Source organism: Perissodus microlepis, chromosome 8 (assembly GCF_051167445.1).
Source record: "Perissodus microlepis isolate ML-2025 ecotype Zambia chromosome 8, ASM5116744v1, whole genome shotgun sequence".
In the NCBI taxonomy this organism is placed as follows: domain Eukaryota; kingdom Metazoa; phylum Chordata; class Actinopteri; order Cichliformes; family Cichlidae; genus Perissodus; species Perissodus microlepis.
The window spans coordinates 23,274,327-23,292,922 of NC_140468.1; the positions used below are offsets into that span (position 1 = coordinate 23,274,327).

Consider the following 18,596-nt stretch of genomic DNA (forward strand, 5'->3'; position numbering starts at 1 on the left):
TTAGCACATCAAAACTGAACTCTATAAAAACTTTAACTGCAAAATGCTAATTTATATCTAATCAGGTTAATAAGCTGGATAATGAAGACCAGGAGTTTAAAGAATTTGCAGCGCAGTGTGGATTTTAATATTGCATATGTGCTGCCATCTCAAAATGCAGTGATTGAGCACAGAAGGGTCATTGCTTGGTGAGCTCTGGTGTAGAAATGTCCCACTGAGGTCAAAGTCACTTGGTGCGTTGTTTAAAATTGCTGTACCTTGCATCTTCCAGGCCTTCCTTTGTTCCTCTTTGGCGATCTGTTCCATCTCTTTGTCGTAAATGTAGTCTTGGCACATAAAGCAGTAAATTCCCCCGTACAGCAGGTCAATAGCTGGACAGACACACAAAGAAAAGAAGAAGACGGCATTTTATTCAAATGCAGGGACACTCACGAGACTGTAAAGGGTTGCATGTTGCTGCAAACTGTGTAAAAGGCTAACTGCTTCACCTCTCAGTTTTATTCTATTTATGTCACGCTGCGACGGCAGGCAGCAGGGTTTATCTGCTGACAGATCAGCCATGTGTTCACAGCAGCCAGAAACGATAGAGAGAGCAATGGGAAGTCAAAAGGTGAGGACGCCGCCTTTCTGGGTAATTTCCCACCATCGCAGACTCACTTAAATGCTCATTCACGGCCCAAAACAGTGCTTCCACTCCGTCTTACCTCTCTCTCCTCACCTGCTCTGTACCCTGCGGCAACCTGTTTGCTGTTGCCATAACAACCTGCCTGACGGCCTCTCTCTTGGCTGTCATCTTCTGCAGGTATAGAGGAAAGAATGGAGGGAGGTGAGGAAAAGCAAAGGCAAATATGAAAGTGAAGGAAGAAAATTTGACAGACTGAAGGGGGGGGGGGGTGTTGTAACGGTGCCAAGTGAAATTAAATGAAATCCTCGAACAATTTGGAATATCGAAAGGGTCATCAGGTAACCATGGGAACAAGAAGAGGGCAGAAAGAGAAGAGGACAGTGGTGAGAGAGCGGGAGGAGTCCGACATGAGGAGGCAAAGAGAACGATGGACGTCTGTAAAATGAGCAGATGAAAGAGATGCAAAGGCAAAACAGGAGGTGGAACAGCAAGAAGGAGGGTGAGGAGGAGGGGCCGGGTTTAATGGAGGCTAATTCCACAGGGTGTATTAAAAACGACTTAATTACCTCCTCATCAGCCTGCTGAGAGCGTCTCTCTTTTTAAAAAAAAAAAAAACCCCAAAAAAACCTTACCCTCCCCTTCTATTGGACGATTTCTTACAATTTTTGCAGAATTTAATTCAGCAGCTAACAGTTTATGTGGGCCTCTCTCTCTCACACACACACACACACACACACACACACACACACACACCCCGCAGGGGGTCTTCCTGAGCCGAGTGATAAAGCAAAGCAGGCTTGATAAAAACCAAAGCACAGATTCTCCAACATCTGCCAAATCCAGCCTTTTGTCAGCGACACCCTCGGTGCCTCTGCTACGGCGGCGCTTTCCTGCACAACGCTGCAGTGTAACGCACTCCACTTGCAGCTCAAAACAGCCGTAATTCCATTATGTGGAGAATAAAAAATGAAAGATACTGGGTGTCGAGCTGGCGTCGCCGCTTTCACACTAACAGGATGATGCCTTTTGGTGCAGATAATACGCCGTTTACAGTGTAATTAAATGTTGCCCCTTTTTTAATGCTTTCGGTAATATCAAAGGCAATAAAAAGGTTGTACAAATGTCTGTGTGATCGACTCTAGCAACACAATAATCCCGAGTCTCAAAGCTTTGTGCTCCTCCATAGTTTTGTCATTTAGCACAGCCTATTTTTGCTGGAGTGAGACGATTAATTGATGTCAACTGTATAAGTGTCAGAGAGCAGCAGATGAAGCTGGATTTCCAGTCTAGAAAAAACATTATTTAACCAGTAAAACTAGCAGGAGGCATCTTGGATCCTACAGCTCGAGGCAGGTTATGTTTTAAGACTTTTCTTAGCCAAACTATTTGGTATTGGTTGAGCAATTTAAACAAATGCAGATTGTTAGCATCCAAATCTGCTAATCTACCACCTAGTAGGCAGCATGTCTGCTGTGAGCATCTAGCTACAAAACTAAATAGGAGCAGTTATTTTCTGTCGTTTTGAACTGATGTTAACAATTATGGGCAGCACAGTGAAGGTCTTGGGTTTGAATCCACTGCTTACTGAGGCCTCTCTCTGTGGAATTTGCACGAGTTGGATAAGCAGAATAAAAAGGATGGATGTCAGCAATTATCCTGATTCTAACATGAACAGTGACAGCAGACATTACGCTGCTTTCCAAGCTCATTTTAACACTCTTGATAAAATGATTAAAGACATTTTCATAACAATGAATAGCGTCTTTTTAGATGACAGCACCCAGTGCTTTTTAAGACAAGGATATTCAGGAACCCGATGATGTGGTTGCACTGCTGTCAAGTAACCGTTTGGGGGGGGGGGAACAAAACAAAAAACACCAACCTTCCTCGTGCAACACAACTGTTCAATACTCATGATGACACAACTTACAATAAAATCTGCACACCTGCGATGAAAGTTACACTCCCTCAGCTTTAATAGTACACTGCTAACACCAGGTCCAGAGTTAGCATGCTCAGTGTGAATGTGTAAATAATTGATTGTACATAATGCACTGTTTCAGTCTTTTGTGAGGTTTTTATGGAGCATGTACTTGTCACTAGCTGAGATCAGTACTTCCATAGAGTAAAGAATCACTTCTGATCACTCAAACTTCTCATTTGTCATTTGCTTTAGAAACAACTTCATTAAGCCCAAATTCAAATACATGACTCCTGAATAAGTTATATTACACCCCTGTGTAACCCTGTAAACAGCATCGCAATGCTATGAACCCTGTGTGCAGGGTTATGGTGCACAAAAAAACCTCAACATGACGTCTAGCCTTCATGCACTTGTTCTAACACAGGGGTGTCCAACTCCAGGCCTCGAGGTCCGGTGTCCCTGCAGGTTTTAGATGTGTCCTTGAACCAACACAGCTGATTTAAATGGCTAAATTAGCTCCTAAACATGTCCTGAAGTTCTCCAGAGGCCTGGTAACGAACTAATCATTTGATTCAGGTGTGTTGACCCAAGGTGAGATCTAAAACCTGCAGGACATCAGCCCTCGAGGCCTGGAATTGCCCACCCCTGTTCTAACAGATGACGGACCCTCGTGGGAGTCTGCGAGTTTGTGAGTGTCAGAGAGCTGGTGAAGAATCAACGTAGAAATAGACTGAATCAGTAACATGTGATGCAAATGTTTCTGGGTTTAATAACTTCGGGTTTGTTATTTAACTGGGGAAGGCACGTTTTCCCCCTTTCTTGTTATCATTTTTTGATAAATGTCACGGTCGGCGCTGACATGATATTCCTCAATCCACTGGGTTTAAATGAAGGCTCTGATCGTTAGTTACCCATTGCCATGGTGACTCTTGGTATCAGAGCTCCATCGACGATGGCGTTCTTTCATTACTCTGAGTGACTAAACTAACTCTGATCATCCTTTCTGGAACTTAGAGTTTGTTAAATCTGATTTCTGGAACAGGGCCCCAATCGCCACTTAACTCAAGCACCAATGGGAGTTTCAGAACATATCAAACTTTCACAGAAAGTCTCAGGCCTGCTGCGAGACACAGTTCAGGGAGGAAGGATAGTGCACTCAGTGGTGTTTCTTTTTATTTTTCACCCATTTAGATGTGAATAGCAGCGATTTCTGCACACAGCAGAATTCTTTAGCAGCTGTTTATACTATCTGAGTATATGAGTTCAGGTACTACCAGCAGCTTTCTCAATATATTGATATTGACCAGTTTGGTCAATATCACTGACCAAATAGCTACATTTTTGAGCAATGTTTTGATTATCACAGGCTGTGTTCCCAGTGGGAGTCGAAGCACTGGGCGAAAACAACCAACTGTTCACCAAACACCCACGTCTTTCTTCAGATCTGGAGCTGTCCAGATCGCGTCTGTTTCCTGTAAATATATAACTCATTGAACTGAAATACAACTTTCCCGTTTTCTTACTGTGTGTGCCCAGGCCAACTAAGCAGCCTCCGTGCGAGCTGTGGTGAGAAATACAGTGCGCTTGCTTTGGCTCCTCAAAATAAAAGCCTGCTCAGTCATTTTAAAAGGAGAAAAATATACAGATTATCACTGAAAACAATGGCTCGTGATATTTTGTGTTACCTTCACTGACCTGCAATATTAATCCTGTCTACAACAAGGCTGAGAGAGATCTCATTGTTCTTGCTTATAAATACCCACACTGCTGAATGATTGCAGGGATTTTGAGAGAAGCTTTGGAGAGCAGGGAGGTGTACCCAATAAAATGGAAATGTGCTTAATATTAAATCAGCCACCAAGACAGACCTCAGTGCTCATTCATTAGCAAGTTCAATACTGCATGCTTTCCCTCTAATAGGCTGCGTGAGGCCAAAATACACAGGTGACTTTCCAAAGCCCCTTGAGATGAAGCCTTTTAGGCAGTATTGCATTTATGTTGCACTCGCTTGCGTAACAGCTCACACCCCTGTGGCTCTGAATGCCTCACAAAAACCACAGATGCGTCACAGCTGAAATAGAAGCATTAATATAAGTAATATAAGAAAGCCAAAGCTGCTTATAAATATAGTCTCAAACACACAAATGCATGGTGTTTACAATGCAGTGGCACTAGCCTATACCTCCATTAGCCGCTGGCTGTATAATTAGCCCCGATGGTGTTGTGCTGGGGTGTGCATTTGTGTGGATATTGTCCATGTTTGTTACAATGAGGAAGCTTAGTATGGGACCGTGAGTTTGTGTGTGTCATACCTAGGTTATGCCTTTTGCTCTTGGCATGTTCGTGGATGTGTTTTTTGGCAAAGCAGGCGAAGAAGACGCAGTAGAGGCAGGAGTGGAGTCTGTTGAGGTGGGCGCCGCACATGTGGCAGATACATGACTTGGCCTGAAAGAGACGGGGGAGGGGTGGTGGGCGGGAGGAGGAACAGCAGGGAGAGAGGGAGACAGAAATAGAGAGAAGATGAAACGATTGTATGAATCTTCTCAAACTTGTACTCCACACTTAAAAAAAAATCATAAAAATTGAAACAGCTTCAAGGATGAATCTTTGTAGAACCCGTGACATAACCTACGTAAGTGGCCGATCTCATTCATGTGTGTTCTGGTGTGTTACATGTTAATCATCTTGTGGATGAGTCCCTGTGTTTTACATGCCGATAGAAAAAAATGAATTGCTGGGACTTTTCCCCCACCTGGGTCTCCACTCTTTGTGGTGGTCAGTTGTTTACAGGTGTAAACATATTACTCCTTTGTGCCTTCCCTCACATCCAGTCTGACAGTTTCTGCAATCTCCCTCCAGGAATTTGTTACATTTGTGACTCCTTATTTTGCTGCTCTGATGATTATTCATTGTCCTGAGATGATGATTGTTACTTTCTAAAACTTCAAAAATTCAAAAACTTGATGGAGCTGAACTGGCCAATCACGATACTTGTGGGCTGCGCCAACCCGTGTAGCTACATTTTTCGTGATGTGCATCCCATGTTACGGCGTAGGGTTCAGAGGGGTTTGTAGTTATGCCGTAGGTTACAATGCAGATTTCCCGTACTATGGCAATTTTGCTTTTATCGCATCTTATGTTGAAAATTTCAGTGACAAAATAAAAGCATGTGTTTATATATTTATTTGTTACAGATGTGCTCAGATCAAAACCTGAAATCTCTTATTTACAAAAGCATTCACATTTTTTGCTTTACGCTGCACTATGAGACAGACCTTGAATTTCCTGGAGTCCACACGTTGCCACTTGAACACATCAGAAACAACATAGAAACATGAATATGCTTCAGCCTCTGTAGCTCACTGCTCTCTTTACTTCCACCTGAAGTCAGCAAAACCGAAAAAAGAGTCATGTTTAGTGGACAAGAGTAGACGTGAGGTAAGTGACGGAAGTGACGGACAAGGTAAGCGACTCATGTTGTAACTGACGTCAGACGCCGGAGATTTTGGCGGAAAATTAAAGCAAATGGTAGTTTAGATTTGAACAAATTCATTTAAGCTTCAGTATTACCAAATATACTTATCAATTGTCTTATAACTAACAATATTTATCTAAATAATCTCCAACACCCTGGAGAACAACGGGGAGAGTTTAGAGACTCTCCAAGATTATATTGATCAGTGCTTTCAGGATCTCGTGATGAAGAAGGCCCAGTGTGCAGCTTCCCCGGCCAAACCTGAGACGCCGTCGTCGAAAAGACAACGCCCGGCAGATTCCCCCGGCTCAACATCGCCAGCCGGCAAAGATATTGCCGACATACTGGAGTCAATCGACAAGCGATTGTCCAGTTTCGACGCAAGGCTGTCCTTGACCGAGAATTTAAATGCTTGCGAGAATCCCTGGAGTTCAGCCAGCAGCAGGTGGAAACGCTTGCTGCTGAAAATGCCACGCTAAGGGAGTTGGTGAAATGTCTCACAGAAAATGTTACCCAGCTCAATAGAGAAAATAAAAAAATAAAAGAAACAGTTATTGATCTACAAGCTCGTAGCATGCGTGATAATCTGGTATTTTCTGGTATTCCAGAAGCCGCTGGAGAGGACGCGGAGACCATGGTAAAAAGCTTCATCAAAACCCACCTGAAGCTGCTGGAGGACACGGTGAAGAACATCGTCTTCGATCGGGTGCATCGCCTCGGCCCCATTCGGGCTACGGCCGGGAGACCACGTCCTATCGTGGCCAAATTCGGCCACTTCAAACAAAAGCAACATGTGAAAAGCCGCGGCAGGGAATTAAAAGGAACGGACTTCAGCGTGAACGACCAGTTCCCCAAAGAGATCTTGGAACGACGCAGGGTCCTCTTCCCAATCCGACGCGGCTTCATCCAGAAGGGCTCCCGCGCTGTCATCGCTGTGGACCGGCTGTACGTGGACGGACAGCTCCACCGCGACCCCAACATCACTCCGTGGCTGTATTAACCTCACACCAGATAAGAATCAGCTACACCCTTTCCCTATCCACTCACACTAACTTGCATTAACATCTGTTTAACTTACCGGTATCGAATCGCATCTTAAAGTGTGATTTCATAGCAGAATTAACACCGTCACTCTCCGTCAGTGATTTAATTGGAATGTTTACGTTTTGTTTTTTGTTTTTTTCTTCTCGTTTTTTTTTCTCTCTCTTTTCCCCCTCTTGGTTTTATGCTGCTCACCCCTGTCCTTGGTTTCTTTCTTTATTCCTTTCACTGCCTCGATCACCTGCTTCGACACTCATCCACAAACAACATCCTTTATTTCGACACATACGCACCATGCGCTCAACGGCAGCACATTTACTTCAGTCAGACAGCGCACACAGTCGTATAGGATACACACACTTAAGCCAAGCCTACTCATATTAGTAAATATGCAAACACATAGTCAGACTCAGGGAGCATCTCGCCACACATTTTTTCTCTCTCTCCCTCTCTTTAATTATGAACAAGTGACGTATTCTCTCCACCTGTCTAAGCGACGCACACAGCATACATCCCTAGTTATACACAAACATCTATGGGTACACTGAGGTTCATTACATGGAATATAAATGGAGCTGGCTCCAGAGAAAAGAGGTTAAAAATATTTAACCAACTCAAAAAACTACAGGCAGATGTTGTCCTTTTACAAGAGACCCACAGACCTCTTAGAGGTTCGAATGAACTTAAAACACCTGAGTTTCCTAATGTGTTCTCAGCTTGTTATAATTCTAGACAAAGGGGAGTAGCAATTTTAATACATAAAAATATTAATTTCACAGTACTCGATACAGTTATAGATCCAGAGGTCAGATTCTTAATCATTAAACTATCTATACTTGATAAAAAAGCTATGTATTGCAAGTGTATATGGTCCAAATGTTGATGATCCCTCATTCTTTCACGGTTTTTTCAGTGCACTCTCTGAACACTTAGATGGACACTTGTTCTTGGAGGCGACCTCAACCTTGGACTAAATGAAGACATGGATAGGCTCAATACAGCAGGAACTCAGCGTAATTGGCAGTCCACAAATATAATCAAACAGTATATGAGTGACTTTGGTCTTTGCGATGCATGGCGCTCCCTTCACCCCACCAGTAAGGAATATACTTTTTTCTCACATGTCCATCACTCTTACTCTCGTCTGGATTATTTTTTGGTCAGCAGCTCACTGCTGAGCGACACTTCAGACACTGAGATTCACCCTATAGCTGTCAGCGATCATGGTCCTGTATCTTTAACACTAATGCACAAGAATAATACTACGCCAAGAAAAAACTGGAGATTTAATATATCACTACTTAAAGATGAAGACTTTATTAAATATTTAAAAAAAAGAGTGGACTTCATATTTAGACTATAATGACACTCCCGAAACATCAGCTTCTGTTCTATGGGAAGCAGGGAAAGCTGTGATGAGAGGTAAAATAATTTCTTTCTCATCACATAAAAAGAAAAAAGAAAACAAAAATATTCAGGAATTAGAAAAAAACATCAAATCACTAGAAGAAGCCTACGCGTCCCACCAAGATCAGGAAACATTGAACAAAATACGCAAAACAAAACTAGAATTAAATGAGATAATTGATAAAAAAAACAAAATTCTTAGTACAAAGACTACGCTTACAAAATTATGAACATGGTAATAAATCCGGTCAATTTCTAGCAAACCAGCTAAAAATAAATAAAGAAAAAACAACTATATGTGCTGTTCAAGATTCATCTGGGAACACAATATATGAACCGATACAAATAAACAACATTTTCAGGGATTTCTATAAAACGTTGTATTCACCACAAATAAACCCATCTAAAAAAGAAATTGATCAGTTTTTGGACAACATAACTCTTCCAAAATTATTAGACACTCAAGCAATGGCGCTGGATTCACCACTGACACCAGGTGAACTCCAGGAAGCCCTGATAAGTATGCCCAATAATAAGGCTCCAGGTCCAGACGGCTTTCCTGCAGAATTCTACAAAGAATTCTGGTCGATTCTAGCACCAGTTTTCTACAGAACGTTGTTGGAAATCAAAGAAAAGGGCAGACTTCCATCAAATATGAATTCTGCAAACATTAATCTCCTGCTAAAACCAGGCAAAGACCCTGTATATCCCTCAAGCTATCGTCCAATATCCCTTATAAATGTAGACCTTAAAATAATCTGCAAAGCTCTCTCAAAGAGACTGGAGAAAATAACCCCCCTCTTAATTAATCCTGACCAAACTGGTTTCATAAAAGGTAGGCACTCATCAACAAATACACGTAGATTACTTAATTTGATAGACTACTCATACAGTAAAAACCTAGAAACTACAATATTCTCTTTAGACGCAGAAAAAGCATTTGACAGAGTTAACTGGAAATTTCTATTTGCAACTTTACACAAATTTTGTTTTGGATCCTCTTTCATAAACTGGTTAAAAATATTATATAATTCCCCAACAGCTTGTGTCAGAACAAATGACCAGACATCCTCCAGCTTCTGTCTCTTGAGGGGCACCAGGCAGGGATGCTCTCCCCTTCACTGTTTGCAATTTTTATTGAACCACTAGCAGCAGCAATTAGACAGAATTCAGTAATTAAGGGCATAAAATGCAAGAACGTGGAACATAAAATCAGCCTTTATGCGGATGATGTGTTACTCTTTCTCCAAAATTCACAAACCAATATCTCTGGGGTGATTGAATTGATAAACTCTTTTGCAAGAATATCAGATTACTCAATTAACTGGTCAAAATCTACAGTCCTACCGATTAATTGCTCCCTCCATAATTCCTCTTCTACACCACTGCAATCGGGAAATATAAAATATTTAGGTATTAATGTTTCTCCCAAGCTTGCAGATCTAACTAAATTAAACCATATCCCACTTTTAAAGGAGGTAGAAGGTGATCTGGGTAGGTGGAAATGTCTACCCATATCACTCATGGGAAGGGTTGCCGCTATAAAAATGATGGTCTTACCAAAAATAAATTATTTATTCTCAATGATCCCAACTAAACCGCCACAAGATTGGTTCAGATCTCTAGATTCATGTATGTCCAAATTCCTTTGGAAAAATAAACCCCCACGTATAAGCTTAAAAACACTACAAAAGACCAAGGATAAAGGAGGATTAGAACTACCTAACTTTCAGCACTACTTCTTAGCCAACAGGCTTCAGTTTATCTCAGGATGGCTAAAACATACCCTCTTAGATGAACCTTGGCTAGATGTAGAACAGGCACTTTGCAATAATCTAGAGATTTCAGATCTACCATTTATCAGCTCAAACATCCAACGACATGAATGCTTTAAAAGCATCAACATCAGCTCTTCTCTGACAGCATGGTGGGAGTTTCTAAAATTGACGGAGTCTTCATTAATCCCATGCAAACGTACACCTATCTGGAACAACCCTGACATATTACAAAACAATAATATGATAAACTTTTCAGATTGGAGTGGTAAAGGAATCAAATATTTAGAACATATACTAGAAGGAACAGAATTTATTTCATTTGACGGACTAGTTACACAATATGGGATCAACAAGAAAAGATTTTTAGAATATCAACAAATTAAATCCATAGTAAAAAAGAAATTTAAACCGGGTCAAGTTGAACTACAAACACCACCAAGTGTGGTTCAATTTCTTACTCTTAAAACCCCCAAATTACTATCCAAAATATACAGAATGTTTTCTAAAACAGATGAATCAATATCACTTCCTATTGCAAAATGGGAAGCGGATTTATCAGTTAACTTAGACCTAAACTTCTGGTCTCAGACTTGCTTAAAAACCTTTCATCTAATCAGAAATCCCAGTCTTCAATTAATTCAATACAAAATATTACATAGAATGCACTATACAGGTCATCGGATGTTCAAGATGGGCTTTACGTCTACCAACAACTGCTCACACTGCCAAACCAATTCACCGGACAATTATATCCACGCTCTTTGGTTCTGTCCACCAGTTCAGAAGTTTTGGCGCGAGATATGTGAAGACTTATCAAAGTGTCTGAAATGTAACATTCCAACTTCCCCCTTAGTGTGTTTGTTGGGCAGCTTAGATAATGTCACTTCAGAAAAGAATATAGCCCATATGGTTTTCACTGCCCTATGCATAGCCAAGAAAACAGTCCTCATGAACTGGAAAAATAAAAATAATCTTAATTCTAACCAATATAGAAATTATCTATTAGATTACATTAGTCTTGATACAGCCTCTGCCACCACATCAGATCAATTGCTCTGGGCTCCTTTGATCAGCTCCATCACCTAGTGGGGGTGGGGGGGTCATAGTTTGGTCCCGCCTTCACTGTTGTGATTGGTGTGGGGGTAGGGACAGGCTTAGGGCGTCGGGGGGTTCCCCGGAGGCATCTTTCTTGGGGGGCTCAACCCGGGGTAGCGGTCATGTCCAATTAGGGGCTCTGTTGGCTCTCAGGTGACGGTTTCCTCGTGGCTGCGTGCAGCGGGGCTAGGGGAGGGTCTGTGCTGACGGACGTGGGTTACTGACCTGGTAGCCTGGCTGCCCCTGGGTCGGTCCGGGATGGCCGTGAGGTTCTGGGGGCGCTCCGTTTCTGGGCTGGGGCCCTGGCCGGGCCTCGGGGGCTTGGGTCCTGGTTGGTGTGTTGCTGGGGTTGTGGGCGGGTGGGTGCATGGGGGCCCGGCCCTGGCGCAGGGTGCCGCCGGTGCGTTGAGCCACCTGGGGGGCTCTTCAACTGGTGAGGGAGGTTGTCACATCTTGCAGGAGCTTTCCTCTCTTCAGGAACTCTCTCTGCAGGAGGGGGAGATACAGGAGAGGTGGAGGAAGATCTCAGCCTGGGCGTCTATTGTCTTATGTAGTCTGGAAGATGAGTGGATGGTGGGGTGGGTGCAGTTTTCTCTGTGGTGGGGTTGGGTGGACTGTCCCGGGCTCTGTGGGGCCGGGCGGCGCTGCTGCACTGGGCCCCGGTCTGGATGGGCCTGGGTCCCCTTTCCCTGGCGGGTCGCGGAGTATGGGGGTGCCTACTGGGGTCAGCGGGGGAGCTGGCCCCAGGGAGGGGTCACTTGCCCCTCCCTTCCTTCCCTCCCCATCTCCAGCTGCCTCCCTCTTCCCGCTCCACCACAACCACCCACACATGCAGGGCCTTGGAGTAGGGGTGTGTCACCAGGGTGCAGAGGAGGCTACCCCCCCCGTCCCCTTCTGGCTGCCTCTGCCTCAATTTTATCCCACAACTTAGACATTCACATTACTCACACTCTCATTACACATACATATAGGATCTTGGGGGTGGGCACGCTACACGGATTCCAAAAGACCATCAGGGTGTACACCTCACCCCTGGCGTCGTTGCCCACCTCTCAATTTTAAATACACGTAGACATTGAGGGCTAGCAGGAGGGACTATGCGCTTACCTGCTGCTCTCTGGCAGGTAGCTCCATGCCCTCCTGGGTTTTAAATGCACCTTAGAACACACATGCATCAACACTACAATGAGCGGGTGGAGGGAGGTTTGGAGTCTTCTCTCACCCCCGTTCTCTGCGGCCTGCTGGAGCGGGGGGGCTAGAAGGAGGAGTTGGCCGTCCGACTGCGGTCTGGAGTGTGGGGCCTCCCTGCTGCTGTGGAGTCGGGGTGGTCTGCCTCTCCCCACCGCAGGGAAAAGGGTTACACCACCTGGGTCTGGGTGCAGTTCCCCCCTCCAGGGGCAAGGGTACCTAGACCCGGTTCGTAGAGTACGCTTGGGGAGTGTGATCGTGTGTACAGCGTCTCTTTATGTTTGTCTCCACGTTGGTTGAGTGTGGAGTAAGTGCATATGAGAGCATGAGGGTGGGAATGGATGTTTGTATCTGTGTGTGATTGTATGTCTGTGTCTATATGTCAGGTCGGGTATCAGACGCCACCTCTCTGGGGACATCTCAGGCCCTCCAAGGTTTGGAGGCCTATCTCCCCCCACCACCACTTCCCCTGCCAGTGGCGGACTCCCTCAGACATCGGTGCGTTGGTGGTTCTTTGTGTCTGGGGATGGGCGTCCAGGTACACACCGGCTCACTCCTTGGCGGCCACTTATCGGGGCCTGGAGCCTGGGGCTCGCTCGGGCCACTTCGGAGGTGGGGTGCATGTGTGTTCTCGGTCACTCAGGCACAGCTGGCTGCCGGCGGAGCTCACGGGCGCGTCACTGCAACCCCCCCCCGGCTTCTGCTCCGCGGCTGCTGAGTGAGCCCTCATCTGGGACTCTCCTCAGCTCTTTCTGGGACAGTGGCGCGGCTGCCCCTCTGTTGGTCTTCCTTGGTCTCTTGTGTTCTGGGGGCCTCTGGATGTCTGGAGTTTTGATCTCCTCCATACCTGCTTCATGCCCTGGAGGACGGGGCAGTGGCTCCCCACACCCTCTAGCAGATCATTACATGAAGGAACCTTTTAAAAAACACAAGCGCGTCCATGCTCACAGGTGTACACACGGGTGATCACACCCACAAACTACACCCTTTTTGGCTCCTACCTCAAAGCACACTGTGTTCTGTTGATCTTATGTGCTGCACAATAATGTTTAATATTTAGTATTTACTGTCATATTCCCATATATCATTGTGATGTTGTTTATTCTATTACTCTTGTTCTCTTCTGCTTGTTTTCTTTTTTCTTTCTCAACAGGTGATCCAGGTGATCGATAGATGCATTTTTTTTTTTTTTCTGCCCATTCTGTTGGTTTTTGTTTTTTGCCCTTGTCCCTCTTCTCAGCTGTTTCTCTTTCCCTCTTTCTTTCTCCCCTTCTTTCCCCCAGTCAAGTCTGTCCCGTATTCAGCAAGTGAAAATAAAATAAACAATAAAAGGTGAATCAAATGGACCATTACGGCAAGGCTGGGATGGTCAATTTGGTAAAGTAAATCCGTTGGGCATCTTTCTTTGCCTTTAGACAATAATTCTGATGGCAAAAGAGCCAAACGGGACAGGCAAAAAAAAAAAAAAAGAAAAAAAAAAAAAAGAGGAAAAAAAAAAAAAAGAAAAACCTAATACACTCTGCAAAGACGCGCTAGTATTAGATTGTGAATACAGTGTAGCATTAGCATCTAAGGAACTTCTGTAGACAACAGATACAAACAAACAAGCTTAAAACATACGACAAACTGAAAGAACTGCATAGATAGGCAATGTTTTGTGTTGCTAACACAGAAAAACAGCTATGATAATATAAACCATCTACTCCAAAATGCATGATTGGTGTCTTGTTTGTACAAACCAGCAGCTGGACAACTTAACTTTGCAAAACAATGGATCTTGTATTCATCACGTGATGTCCTGTAGTGTTTATCAACATTAATTAAAACAATAGAAATGAAAAGAAATCTGTTGCAAAGAGGGTGCTACAAACCAACAACCTGCTGGGGATGGTTTTGGCCACAAGCAGATTTGCATAGTATCCATGAGAGAGGTCTAATTGTAAACTGCAAAATCCTGCTAACTAACCACAGAGAGAGTGAAACTTGAAAGAGGGTGATGCAATACCGAAACAGAGGCATCTTAATGGCTGACTTTTCTCCATTTTTACACTTTTCATAGTTTCATTACGACTCAGCAAGCACTTGGTGAGTGTTTGTAAACAAGTCAGCATTTTCCATGCAAGCTATGGACAACTGTGGGAATCTGCGAGTGGCAAAAAGGCAATCACAAAGAATTTTTTGGTGCAGCACTGTACAATGCTTTGCAGCCAATTTACCTTGCAACCTCCAGCAACCACTTTTCCCTAGTGGGGTCATCAACTAGTCTCTCAGCTTCTGACTGGGGCCTAAGACTGCCTGGTCATTGCAAACAGAAAAACTGAACACCAAGTAGTGTGAGCAGCATCACTGTAAGACTTTATCTAAGACAAAACAACGAAAAGTCTTTAAGAGCTCATTTAAATGCACCACGTCATCGTGCCAAGGTCATCTACTGTACATGACGTCAAGCCTGGCATGTCTAAGCAGCTGCAGTGAACACATCATTTTACACTTCTGGATGTCAAAAGCTATTTTTCCCATCTACTGTGTGTTTTCTATGAAGTAAACGGAACATTTCTTTAATGCAGGTCTATGTAAGACTTCAACATTAAGTGCATGAACACTGCTCAAAAACCTACAAGGCATTAATGTAGCTACAAAGCATGATGCATTCTGCTTTTTAATGTGATATGGCTTAAAGTACAGAATCAGGATAAAATTCACCTAAGCCTAAAATGCACCTCTTAAATATGAGTTGTGTTTCTTATTCGTTATTTTCGGCAGTCATGGAAAGAAAAAAAGAAGGGCGGCGTGACTGTGGATGGAGGGTAGATAGCAACAGTTCAAAAGCATGCAGATGACAAGCTGGCATGCCAATGAGCTAGCATGAATATAAGGAGGCGAGAAGAAATGAGCAATGCCTAAGAAGAGCAGTGCAGGGAAAATAAGAAAAGACAGGAGAGAAAGGAAAGCGGGTAGAGGATGATATATGGGAGAGCATCAGACACAAAGACAAGAGGAGGAAATGTAGAAGACAATTAGAGCTGGAATCATGAGACAGGTTGATATCAGTGGCATTTTATGGAAACTCTACCTTAGAGATCTTGACTGGTAAGCTAATATACATAAAATGGAAAGGCAGAGTGACAGTACAGTTTGGTGCCCAATTTAGAAGATGTAAGGATTGTGGCAAATGATGCCGTCTTTACCTGACGTGTATGACCAAGAAGTCTAAAACCCTAAATTACCAATGTCAACAGAAGTAAAAAATAAATAAATAAAACAATACAACCAATATGAAGAGAAGTTAAAACTGCATGTAGATTTTATTTAAAGGAAATTTTCACATTATAGGAAATAAACCTTTTCCTTCACAAAACTCATAACTATTGTGTTCCTCCTCTATAATCAGGTTAGCTTAGCTTTGCATAAAGATCAGAAGAAACAACTAGACTGGCTTTGCAAAAAGGAAAAAAAGGAGTAAACACTAACATCTCTAAAGGCAGAGATTCTCATGGCATCTGGCATCATATTGTTCATAGTGCTGTAGGTAAGCTAGCTGCCCAATTCTAGTTTATTTTACCATCACTATCTCCTGTCACCTCCAACCAGACAGCTACTCCTCCCTGAGCCTGGTTCTGCTGGAGGTTTCATGCTGTTTAAAAGCCAGTTTTTCCTTCCCACTGTTGCCAAGCGCTTGCTGATATGGGGTCGTCTCATTGTTGGGAGTTTTCCCTCCATTATTGTGGGGGCTTTACCTTACAATACAGGTAACTGTAATTTGGCACTGTATGAATAAAACGGAATTGAATCAAAAAGTTGAACAATTTAAGAAAAATTACAATATGTGTGAAACACAGTCACAAGCCTCTTTATTAGACACAACTAAAATACTTGTTATCGTTACCTAATTAGCCATTTGCTTGATAGCAACTCAGTGCTCTGAACATTTCTACATGCCTAAAGATGTCTCTCTGAAGTTGCTGAACAAAGCTTCAGAATGGGGAAGAAAGTAAGAAGTAGTAAGTAGTAGCCTTGGAGTTTTGTGCCGTTTCTATCCACATCAATATACAGTTGTGTAGACTGACGACAGTCCCAGTGTGCAACTAAATTTAAAATACTGGCAGCGTTTGTACAGAACTTTACATCATTTGAAGTTGACTTATTAGACATTGTAGACAGTGTATGAAATCTAAGTGTTTGAAATCTATTTAAACCACAGAGTACACACTGTGATTTAAATAGATTTCATAAATATAAATCGTCCTTTAGTTTAAGTCAATATATGTGCCATGTAAAACAAGCTTCTTGCCAGGTTTTCCGGAACTACTGTGATCACACGGATGAGAGAGAGGTCACACAGTTACCTCCCACCCATTTCAGTTTACACTGTACAGCTAAGCAGTAGCTTCATAGTTGTTACCATAGGTTACTAACCTTGTCTTACTAAACAGATGAGGGTTCTGACAAATGTCACACATTTGCTTGATTCATGCAGTGTTTTTTTGAGATCCATATTACCAAAATAAAAGCCTAAAACCCTCTAGATTAAAAACTTTTCATCTGGGCTTATTCCTCATTGAGTACCACCTCTGCTGTTCATGATTTAAAAACATGCTTCTCTTGTGAGTCTAAATGTGGGACACAGATACAAAAAAAAAGACATTCTTATTCCAGTCATACACACACACACACACACACACCCCTCCTTGCAAAACTGCTCGGACAGCACATGAATTATGAAAATACCCATCAATATGCAACAATCTTTCGTCACTCATTCTTTTGGCTGTCATTGTTACAGTGTGCATGTCTGTTTAGCTAGTCCCCCAAGGACGCTGTATTCATGTAGGATTTGTGTCATCTTCTCTGCTCTACATCTCCACATCCCAAACTGTCAGTAAGACCCTGAGCACATATACACTGCGCAGTAGTTATGGTTTAGAACACTGTGTACTGTGTATTAAGAGGCCTTGTGGTTCTTCTAACACCCGAAGAACAGCCAAGCTCCAACTGTGTCATATTCCTCCAAATGCTGCGATGTCAGAGACGAGCTACCAGTAGGCGGGGAGAACTGGAGAGGGTAATGGGATGTAAAGTTGCTGGTTAGAAAAGTGTAAAGTGAGAAGATTATTACACTGTGCGCCCATGCAGCGACACCTGTCTCATTCATTTAGGGAAAAGTTGTGGTAGCCTGCCATCCCAAACAACAGACTGATATTTCTTTATGAAGATTAATCAATTATTTCCTCCTTTGTCCCAGGCAAACGAAGAAATAACGGACCCGTTTTACAGTCATCACTCTATTTTGCAACATTTAGTCTTGCGGCAGAAATATCAGCTGTGCCACTGAAAACACCCAGGTAAATCTGATTTGTTGATATGTCTGATACTAAGATTTGGTTGTTGTTGGAGTGTGTGCCCTTGAAACTAGTGGAAAGTGTAAATGTTCAACACAGAAAAAACAAAACAAAACAGAGGGCTAAAAAATGAAGCTGAACTTAAATTTAAAGCAACAGCTGTCACTGTCGTAATGGCAAATACTTTGTTGACCTTGTTTATTTTTGCCACCAGCTCCGGGTTTCATACTCAGAGGGCCTCTTTCACTTTAAATCTACTTTGTGTTGCAGTGGCACAAGCTAGTAGAAGACAGCCTTAGGAGGACAGAAAATACTGCTAAATCTGCTAAGCTCTGACGTTTAGTAGTGACTCACCAATTTTAAAACATGGTCTTATTTTATGGTCCCTTGAGCAGCCTATGCTGGCTGTTAAAAAGGACTATGTCCAGGTCCTTATTGTCAATCCTGTGCTCTACTAATGGGTCTGCATTTTTCACAGTTCAAAAATAATCCTTTTTTAAAAAATCTTACTGGGCCTAAGTGCAGCTGTTGAGTTCTTCCACTGTTTGAAATTATCCGTTTTAGTTCCCTATCCTCCCGCTCCCAAGCACTGTTATTTGACTGGCTGCGCCTCATAAACAGATGAGCTGAAGAGTAGGTGGGTGGAGCTTCTGTGCTAACAACCAGAGCCGTGTGCCTGACCATATTAGGAATATCTGCTCTTACTGACATCATACAGACAAGT

At 43.0% G+C, this 18,596-nt stretch overlaps 1 protein-coding gene across 1 annotated transcript in view; it reads right to left on the reverse strand.

The window, feature by feature from the left end:
• usp22 (ubiquitin specific peptidase 22) overlaps positions 1–18,596 on the reverse strand; it is a 31,134-nt gene that overhangs the window by 10,243 nt on the left and 2,295 nt on the right. The window contains exons 2-3 of the mRNA XM_084938305.1: positions 4,862–4,994; positions 258–371 (exon numbers count right to left, since the gene is read on the reverse strand). Coding sequence (XP_084794431.1) covers positions 258–371; positions 4,862–4,994 — 247 coding nt within the window. The remainder of the gene's footprint in view (positions 1–257; positions 372–4,861; positions 4,995–18,596) is intronic.